This window comes from Nestor notabilis, unplaced genomic scaffold, assembly GCF_000696875.1.
Source record: "Nestor notabilis isolate BGI_N333 unplaced genomic scaffold, ASM69687v1 scaffold6626, whole genome shotgun sequence".
Taxonomy (NCBI): domain Eukaryota; kingdom Metazoa; phylum Chordata; class Aves; order Psittaciformes; family Psittacidae; genus Nestor; species Nestor notabilis.
Window position 1 is genome coordinate 10,898 of NW_009934170.1, and position 10,155 is coordinate 21,052.

The 10,155-nt window shown below is 53.2% G+C and overlaps 1 protein-coding gene across 1 annotated transcript in view; it reads left to right on the forward strand.

Annotated features, from left to right (window-relative positions):
• Positions 1 to 10,155, forward strand: part of LOC104407812 (syntaxin-1A-like) — a 23,004-nt gene that overhangs the window by 2,287 nt on the left and 10,562 nt on the right. The window contains exons 2-3 of the mRNA XM_010017194.1: positions 1,299 to 1,373; positions 4,917 to 4,990. Coding sequence (XP_010015496.1) covers positions 1,299 to 1,373; positions 4,917 to 4,990 — 149 coding nt within the window. The remainder of the gene's footprint in view (positions 1 to 1,298; positions 1,374 to 4,916; positions 4,991 to 10,155) is intronic.

Sequence of the window (10,155 nt, forward strand, 5' to 3'; positions counted from 1 at the left end):
GTGGGGAGGATAGCGCACACCCCCCCCCCAGCCACTGGAATGACTCAGATAATGTGCCTAGAGTCTATTAAACAAAGTCTATTTAATTAAGTGTTGATCTCATCAAAATCAAGAGGGACCGTTGGGGTAGCAGCATTTCTGAGAAATCATATTTGAATGACAGGTGGTTTGTACTTTCTTTTGTATCTGGATCTTGAGATATTGCAACTTGCTGGTGTCAAGGCTGAGTCTTGGGCTTGGCTGGTCCCATGGTTGGGGCACAGTTACGTCCCTGGCAAGCCAGCTACAAGCCCATGGGTGAGCATGGGGCGTCTGCTGCCACCACCCAGCCCTTCTGCAAGTGCACAGCATCACAGGCTGCACAGGCAGGGCATAGTTGGGTACTAGCATGCTGAGCCATCTTCCACTAGAGCAGGTTGCTCCAAGCCCCTGTGTCCAACCTGGCCTTGAACACTGCCAGGGATGGGGCAGCCACAGCTTCTTTGGACATTGCTTCCCTATGTCCAACCTCACCCCACCCTCATCCAGTTTAAACCCGTTGCCCCTTGTCCTGTCCCTGCAGGCCCTGGTCAAAAGTCTCTCTCCATCTTCCCTCTAAGCCCCCTTGGAGTCCTGAGCAGCCACAGGAAGGTCTCCCTGGAGCCGTCTCTTCTCTGGGCTGCACAGCCCCAACTCTCTCCCCTTTCTCCACAGTGGAGCTGTCCCAGCCCTTGGTCCGTTTTGGAGGCTCCTCTGGACCCACCAGGTCCATGTGTCTTGTGCTGGGGAGTCCTGAGCTGGATGCAGAGCTCCAGGGGGTCTCAGGAGAGCGGGGCAGAGGAGGAGCATCCCCTGCCTCGACCTGCTGGTCACGCTGCTGCTGATCAGCCCATGAAACACTTGGCTTTCTGGGCTGCAAGCGCACAGTGCTGGGCCATGTCCCATTTGTCACCCACCAGTATCCCCCAGTGCTTCTCCACAGGGCTGAATGCCTTGCTGAGCAGAAGGTTTTTGGTGACCAGCACTGTGGATTGTGTATCCATTCCCTTCCCCTTTCTGCAGAACACTGGGTATGGGGCAGGTTGGGGCTGTGCAGGCAGGTGGTTCTGCAGGATGGCTCCCTGGCCTCTCTCCTTGCCTGACCAACCTGGTTATTTCCAGGGTCAGGACCGTGAGGAGAGTCCCAACAGGGTGCACGGGGTGGAAGTGCTCCCAGTCTGGAGGTGGGAGTACTTGTAGTACTGGTCCCCACATGCTATGGAGCCAGGCAGCAGATTTAGCAGTCTCCAACACATCTCTGTTTGCTTTTTTCTCCTCAGAAACGAAGGAGGAGCTGGAAGAGCTGATGTCTGACATAAAAAAAACGGCAAACAAAGTACGCTCCAAGCTAAAGAGTGAGTATTGGCCTGTGATGCTGCTGTGGAGCTCTGCCCACTGCCCTCCGCTGGCAGGGGATGCAGCAGGCAGGGAGCATTGCTGCCCCATGTCCTGCTCCATGCCTCCACTGCCCAGCACTCCCCACTCATCCCCCGTGACCAGAAATGCCATGGGGCTGTCATGTCAGCCCTGTGCTGGCAGCACCTGGTGTGTGACTTGGGTCAGGACAGTTTTGTGGTGGTTTGCTCTAGGTGGGAAGGGGCAGGTTACAGACCCACAGCCCTGCCCCGTCTGTGCATTCTCTGGTGGCAGCTTGAGCTGGCACTGGGAAACATTGCAGACCTTGGGGAAGAGACATCTGCCATTACTTTGCAGGGATCAGCTGGGGAGGGATGTCACTTTCTGTCCCCCTAGAATCCTCTAGCTGCTTTCATTTGCCCTTTGTGATTTTGCCCCCTTTTGCCCCATTCCCAAGATGGAGGTGAGGGAATGGGGCCATGAGCAGGTGCTGGGCTCTCCCGGTGAGCAAACTCACAGCATGGCCAATGGTTGGGTTGCCAGGGCTGAGTTGTTGAAGAGGTGCTGCTGGAGAATGTGCAAGCCTCCAAGAAAAATTGGCTTTTCCCCTGTGAGCCCTGTTGGCACAGGCAGCCTAGGCAGGTGCAGCACCAAGGGGTCCCACCCAGAGAGCCATGGTCCCTCCTCCCTGTGCAGCTCTGGCCAGCGTGCTGACATGAGGCATGCTGTCCTGGTGCCTGGGATTCTCACTGCCCCCATCCTGCCTCCTCCAGGCTGGTCTTTGTTTTCAGTCCCCAGTGCAGGCTGCACTATTGGTGCCTCCTGTTCATCCCAGATATGTTCGCAGCATAGCCAAGATGGGCAGGAGACACCTCCGGCCCCAGACACAGGCTCTGTGGGGCAGGTGATGGGGAAGAAACGGGCCTTTGGGGTTGGTGAAGGTTATCCTGTCTCATCAGCATGCCCTGTTGTCTTGGCATGCCTCTGCTTGGGCAGTGCAGGGGAAGAGCATGGCCAGCAGGACTGTTGGTTTCCACTGTCAAAGAGTCAATCAATCTCTTTGACAAGTGGACAGTGAGAAGAACATGAATGTCACCCTCCTGGTGGCTGGGGCTGTGCTGGAGCGCTCAGCCGAGCCCAAAAGCTCAAGATTAGGTCCAGGGAATTCAGGTGGTCAGTGAGAACGGTAGCATTTTGCCATAGGAGGCAGGTCATCCCAGCACAGCTCAGATTTGCCTGCAGTGGCCTTGCACATCAGCGTGGGATTTGGTTGAGACTGTCATAGGAGACCTGGCCGTGTCTGAAGGATCAGACAGGAGCTGGTGCTTCCCCCATGGCGGCAACGTTCTCCCTAATCCCAGGGTTTCGTGGGAGCCCTGCAGTCATGGAGAATTTAGATACAGCTAGATCTGTTTGCTAGGTTTGTCACCACTGGCTTGGCCATGTCCCATGTATATGGCAGAAGGAGACTTGTACCTCCATTGTCCCCTTGCTACCCTCTGTCCTCCTGACACATGCTCTCCTGTAGACCCAGAAGGAGATCTAAGGATCAGCTTACCCATTTCATAGATCAGGGGACCCCTTCCCATGGCTCAGAGCTCCACCAGCCATACTGGGATCACTCCCTGGTGTCCAGCCCACGCAAAACAAAAATCCTTTTCCATAGGTGTTTTGTTCTGTGTTTTTTAAGGTGCTTTGGGAGCCTGAAGGATTGCAGGACAGGCTCCAATTCCTCTTTCCTTCTTCCAGAAAAGACTCATTGGTACCTTTTTTACCTGGAGCAACAGATGATTAGTCCTTGTGCTTTGTCCCAGATCGCCTCATGGCCAGCATGATCAATGAGAGGAAACATTCAAGACTAATCAAAACCACCATCTGCTGACAACAAATGAACTTGTTCAGGACAGACGTTGCTCATGCAATGGCTAATTCTAATTACCAGCTTCTTGGGAAAATGTGATTTTATTAATGATCATAAATGCACAATGTTTGCCAATACTGTTCCTTGGGAATGGGGAACAGTTTGTGACAAGCATGGAGGAAGACCAGTTGCTGATAGAATATGTTGGGCAGGCAGCAGCCAGTGTGCTCGCAGGCAGGGGAGTGCACAGGGAAGTGCTGTGGTCATCAGGCTGTGTGGGACAGGGCCTTCTGCTTAAGGTCTAGACACAGACACTAGTTTCAAGAGACAATAGGGGGGAGTGCAGAATTTGTGCTGATGTTCTCCACCCCTTCCCCAGAGCATGCTATGCTGTTGGACACCCTCTGCCAGCACCACAAAGGGTTCCCCAGGCCCACTGTCCTCCTCACAGTGCTGCTGCTCTCTGCAGGGTGCTCTGTGGGGTCACCTGTGCTAACCAGCACACAGCAGAAACACAGATGCCCACCGTGGTGGCGGTGTCCTGAGCTCTGCCTTGCCACCCTGAGTGGTGATGGGGAGGCAGGGGGCAGATCCAGGGAATAGGGAGCCCCTGCTGCAGGAGAAACCTGCCCCACGCTGGGCTCGTGGGACCTGCTTCAGTGTGGAAGATGTAGGGAACAGAGGGCTTGGGACATCTGTGTTGGGAAGGTGTCATCAGCCAAATTCAAGAGATGCCACCAGCTCACACCTGGTGTGAGAGGAATCCATCTCACTTACTTGCATTACTGGGCATAGTTAAAAGGGCAAATCTATGCTTTGCTGCAGAGGACTGTGCAGCACAGGACTGTGTGAAGCACACTCTCACCAGCCTGCTGTGTCCTCCCTGTGCAGGAATGGGCAGCTGGGATGCCTTTTAGGGTCCCTGGAGAAGTCTTGAGCTTTGGTATTTTGCAGAGACATTTTAGCTGTGTTTCCTCTGCCTGCCTGGCAGGGGGAGAACAGCACTCCATTTTCATAGAATCGTGGAATCAACCAGGTTGGAAAAGACCTTCAAGGTCATCCAGTCCAACGATTCCCAGCACTGCCAAGGCCACCACTAACCCCTGGCACTGAGGCCTCGTCTACACGGGGCGTGAAAACTCGCAGGGACGGTGACTCCAGCACTGCCCTGGGCAGCCTGTTCCAATGCCTGAGCACCCTCTAGGGAAGGAATTGTTCCTCATCTTCATCTAACCCTCCCCTGGTGCAGCTTGAGGCCATTTCCTCTTGTCCCATCCCTTGTTCCTTGGGAGCAGAGACCAGCCCCCTCGTGGCTCCATCCTCCTGTCAGGTCATCATAGAGAGCAATAAGGTCCCCCCAGTTGTTTGAATACTGTAAAGTGTGGAGATCAGACCCAAGCATTCCATCAATTGTGCATTTAAATCCTCACTTACCAGCCTGGGGGTCACAGGTGCTGCCCTCAACAGCACCAAGCCTCAGCTGGTGGCCAGGCACTGAGTGCTTTGTAGTAATGGAGTGGGGCTTTGCTGCCAGTCCAGGCTAAACTGCTGTCTAGGGTCAGGAGCTGGAGACTGCTCAGTGCCAGATGACTCCTCAGGTTTTTTACAGTCCCTTTGCCAGACAATCCATTTTCCTTCTCCAAACAGTGTGAAATAATCTGTGTCCTTCTACCCTGACCAGGTATTGAGCAGAGCATTGAACAAGAGGAAGGACTGAACAGGTCATCTGCTGACTTGCGGATAAGGAAAACTCAGGTGAGTCTCTGCCCTGTGGCACTGGGGAGGGGAGGACAGGAAGTGGCTGGAGGTAGCTGAGGGGTCTTCAGTGTAAAGAACTTCTTTCCATGGAGGGTGGCAGAGCAGTGAACAGGCTCCCCAGGAGGGGCTGGAGTCTCCCTCTCTGGAGACATTCAAACCCCACCTGGATGCATTCCTGTGTGACCTGCTCTGGGTGGCCCTGCCTTGGCAGGGGTTGGACTGGATGATCTCCAGAGGTCCCTTCCTACCCTGATGATTCTGTGATCCCAGGAGGTAATGGGAGAGGAGGGCTTGGCTTTAGAGCAGTCAAGTTATGGTGTGCAAATAGTGGGCGAAGGACCTGTGACATAAGAATGTGGAGAGGCAGCTGTGGAGGGGAGGGCAGTGTGCTTTGTCCTTGCATGCAAATCTGGGTGTCTGCTTGGATGAACACATGGGTGAGCTTCTTCACATCCACATTTAAGCATCTCACTAAAGGTGGTTTTGGCTGGAGCAAAAATACCCTCAGAAGTGCCAGCTTTGGGGGAGAATGTTTGCTCTCAGTGTGTTCAGGAACCTGAAGTCTCTGTGTGCTTCTGGAAGGATGCTTGAGCAGCTCTTAAATGAGCCCAGGGCTCACTGGTGCAGCTGGGTAACTCACCTATAGTTTCACTTAGTCTTACAAGAAGGGTGATCTTTCAGAGAGCACTGTGCAGGCCTGCTGGGCTGAAGCCAGCCTACCATGGAGGGTTGATGTGTAGTTTTTACTGCAGGATGACCAACCTTGTGATCCTTTGGTGAGAGAGCACACAGCAAGATGCAGTTATTGCTCCATCAGTGGAATCTGGCTCTGCATTGCTGCAGGGCAAGCTACAGTGCCTTGTCCTTGCTGGGTGCACTGGATGATGTGGATGAAAGTGAGGTGTCCCAGAGCAGAGAAGCAAGGCCTTGTTCTGCAGCAAAGATGGTGTTTTAGCAAACCATTAAACTGCTAAAGGTGACAGGAGCTGCCCGTGTAGCTTTTCAGCACCCAGGGGTGGTGATCTGGGCATGGAGCTGCTGCTCTCGCAGGGGGTTTGTGCACAAATACAGCTCAGTAACAATTCTTCCTTCTTTAGGCACTCAGCAGTGAAGCTAGAGTAGTTTTGGCTTTTCCCATTTATCTCCTTTTCAGTCTGGGAAGCCACTTGTGTTACCTGCCCTCATGCCGCAGGAGGGGCTGGATCATTACCACGGTGATGTTAAGTACTCACCTCTGCAGAGGCAGTTTCCAGCTTGGAGCCCAGCATCTTCCTGGCCCTGCACCAGAGGCTGTCACAGCTGAGCCTGAGGCTGTGGAGAAACAGTCCTCTAAAACTCTGAGGCAAGAGAAAGGCTTGTCTCAAAAGCCAGTGGGAAGGAGAATTGCTGGGGCACAGCAAAGGCAAAGCAAAGGATGGTGCAACAGCACACAGCAAAGCAGCATCTCTGCCTTTACCACTCCGGAGACACGGCTGTGTGCTGACAGCAGTGCTATGAAACCCCCGTTGGGCTTTCTGCTCTGCTGTGTTCTCTGCTGTGCCCTTCAGGAGCTGTTTGCCATCTCAAATGCAGGTGCTGGGTGGCAGCGGCAAGGAGGGGAGAGCAGGGAGGTGGCAGTGGAAGGTGCCTGTCCCATGGTGTGCCCATGTTTCCCAGGGAAAGGCATTACTTCAGCAGTGTCTGAGGAAACGAGGGGTGGCCACAGACTGGTGCTGTGTGGTCTAGGACCATGAATTTGAGCAGGGTTTATATTTATATTTCCATGTCGAAACACTGTGGCTGGGACATCATCCTGGCACACAGGAGAGGGGGGTTCAGGGCTGTGCTCTACCATAGAGTCCCAGAGTGGTCTGGGTTGGAAGTGACCTTCAGAGATGAGCCAGTCCAACCCCCTGCCACGGGCAGGGACACCTTCCACTAGAGCAGGTTGCTCCAAGCCCCTGTGTCCAAGCTGGCCTTGAACACTGCCAGGGATGGGGCAGCCACAGCTTCTCTGGGCACCCTGTGCCAGTGTCCCACCACCTTCGTGGCTGGACATTTCTTCCCTATGTACAACCTCACCCCATCCTTGTCCAGTTTAAAACCATCACCCCTTGTCCTGTCCCTGCAGGCCCTGGTGAAAACACTTTCTTCATCTTTCTTATAAGCTGCCTTTATATACTGAACAGCCGCAGTGAGGTTCCCCCAGAGCTGTCTCTTCTGCAAGCTGAAGAACCCAAGCCATGGACTATTCAGTCAAGGAAGTAGGAGATTTTCTTGTAATTTGGGCCTTTCTGAGCATTTCTTTAGGCTCTGCAGGTAACGAGGGAGAGGAGCTCCTCTGGGCAGCAGTTGGAACCACTGTGATGGGAGGCTGAGGTGGGTAATGTAGCACATTGCTCCGCTTTGGGGCTTTGGCTTCCAGCCTGGGTGGTTTCTGTCTCTGGGCTCCTGCAGCTGCTCATCTTCCCAGGGATGCTGGCCCTATGCTGGGACCATGTGACCAGCGGTGTGTGTGCCCAGTGTGCACGCTCGTGTGTGCAGGATGGGGTAGAGGCTGGTGCTGAGCTGGGCACAAGAGCCGTGTTGTCCCAGGGTTCCATTGCTGGCTTTGCTTGTCACCACGCAGTGTGGGTAAGAGGGGCTGACAGCTCTGGTCACTGGGTGACCTGGTCCGGTGCACTGACTGTAGCTGTCATGTGGGAAACAGTGCGGAGTGAGTTTGTGTTAAGAAGCAGTATATATGGTGCTGAATTACCAGAGGTCCTAACTACTTTCAGGTAGTGGAACTTGTCTATCATTCCCCATAGTATTCCCAACCAGGTAGGTGGTACTGCCAGGGCACAGCAGGGGCCAGTTGTTACCATGTTCTCAATTCATTATGTTAGAACTACTCTGTTTGTCCCCGTGTCACAGCAGCAGTTTGAATAAACCAGCAGCAGAAAGAGGGGGGGCTTTGGGGATGCAGCTCTCAAGGGCATCCCCAGCCCAGAAACGTTACCGGTGGTGCAGGCGCCTCAACAGTATTGACCATGTTTCTATAATTATCCAATCTTGAGTTCATAACAGAGCAAATGTCAGTGCTTTGGGTCCTTGTTACTCAGAACGGCTTTTGCTCTAGTTCAATCCTGAAACAAACCCAAGTGTGGGAGCCCAAGGGTGGAATCTCTGCATCCACCCCCTTCCCCACAGGATGAGCACTTTAGAAATGTCTTTCCCTTCATGAATAACCTTGAAGGCCAAGGTGCCAGGTTTCACTGGATGCTTTGTGGGGGTGTCAAAGCCCCGTGCGGGGTATCCAGAGCTGTATGAGCTCTTTGGAAATCCAGCAAATTGGGCTGCTTTTCCCATGCTCAGGAAGTGAAGAGTTGCTGGACCCAGGTGGAACAACCCCATTTCCTACCTTCAGTTAGTATTTTCTGTTTAGTGAGTTTCTTTCAAATGCAAGGTACATTTTGATATGCTTTTTATTTACCCTGAATATTCAGGTAGTGTTATTTAATGACTGAGAGCCATTTTAAATGCTTTTTTCCAGCCCATTTTGCATGAAACTCCGTGTTCCTTCAAAAATCAAATGCATTTTTCAGACACGTGGGATGCCTGTGGGAGCATAAAATAACAATCTGACAAGAGAAACCCTAAATTAAATAACTTCTGAAGTAAAAGAGGCATGGTGTGGTATACTGATCAGCAGAAAGGGCTGTCATTTAACACCCAGGCTGCAGATCAACAATATGTTGATACTTTTTAGCTTAATAAGAATGAAATGGATTTTAGGAAAACGATCTGGAGAAGGCAGAGGAGTCGCTTGGATGGCACCTCATGTCTTTGCTGGATTTCAAGCCATGATGCTCAGGAGCTGGTTTAACCCTGCTTGGGGCAGGCACCTCTCGAGCAGAGGCTGCCTGTGGAAGCTGGAGCTCCTGGGGCGTTCATGTGAGGTTTGCCAGCACAGGAGGAATAAAATGAGCTGACTCCAAGTCTCTGCCATAAATACCAGGCTGCTGCTTGCTCAGAGTAACTGCAAAGCAATCACAAGTATATCTTCAAGAAGTCTCCAGTGTTGTCTGTTGGAGAAGGGGCTGCTCTGGCTGTACCAGCACCTGAATGCTGGTGTGCACTGGGCATTCTGACACTGCAGACATGCTGCATTGTGCTGCTCTCCCTCTGTACAGAGGCTTTGAGAGCAGCTTCAGCTCAGCAGGGTTGGGTCTCTCTGTGAGCTGTACCTCTCTAAGGGTGAGCCATGCTGGTGGCCCCGAAAGTCCCAGAGGAAACCCTCATTGGGAGTTTCTTCACCATGTCAGTCTCTTCATGTCTTCTTTCTGATCCTTTCTGAGTATCCTCTTTTCCTATCCCTTTTCCATTGCCTCCTCTCTTTTCACCTTCCACCCTATCTCAATATGTCCCTGCTCACCAGGTTGGCTACATGACTGGTCCATGGGGTGAGGTTGGGGTAACACAACCTTCTTCCCCCTGCAGCAGTACTGCTGGACTGCGAGTGATGCTGAGTGGCAGGATGGGTGCGGGAGATGGTCCCATTAGACACATCAGTTGAAAAAGTGCACAAGCATTTCTTTCTTGACACAGCAACAGCTTTAGCTCTGCTTGAGACTCGTGCACCAGATTCGCCTTCTCTAGAAAGAAAGGCATTCAGCCCTGTGGAGAAAGACTGGGGTATACTGGTGGGTGACAAATGGGACATGGCCCAGCACTGTGCGCTTGCAGCCCAGAAAGCCAAGTGTCTCCTGGGCTGATCAGCAGCAGCGTGACCAGCAGGTCAAGGCAGGGGATGCTCCTCCTCTGACCCGCTCTTCTGAGACCCCCTGGAGCTGTGTGTCCAGCTCAGGGCTCCCCAGCACAAGACACACATGGACCTGGTGTATCCAGAGGAGCCTCCAAAACGGGCCAAGGGCTGGGACAGCTCCACTGTGGAGAAAGGGGAGAGAGTTGGGGCTGTGCAGCCCAGAGAAGAGACGGCTCCAGGGAGACCTTCCTGTGGCTGCTCAGGACTTCAAGGGCGCTTAGAGGGAAAATGGAGAGAGACTTTTGACCAGGGCCTGCAGGGACAGGACAAGGGGCAACGGGTTTAAACTGGATGAGGGTGGGGTGAGGTTGGACATAGGGAAGAAATGTCCAACCACGAAGGCGCTGAGGCGCTGGCACAGGGGGCCCAGAGAAGC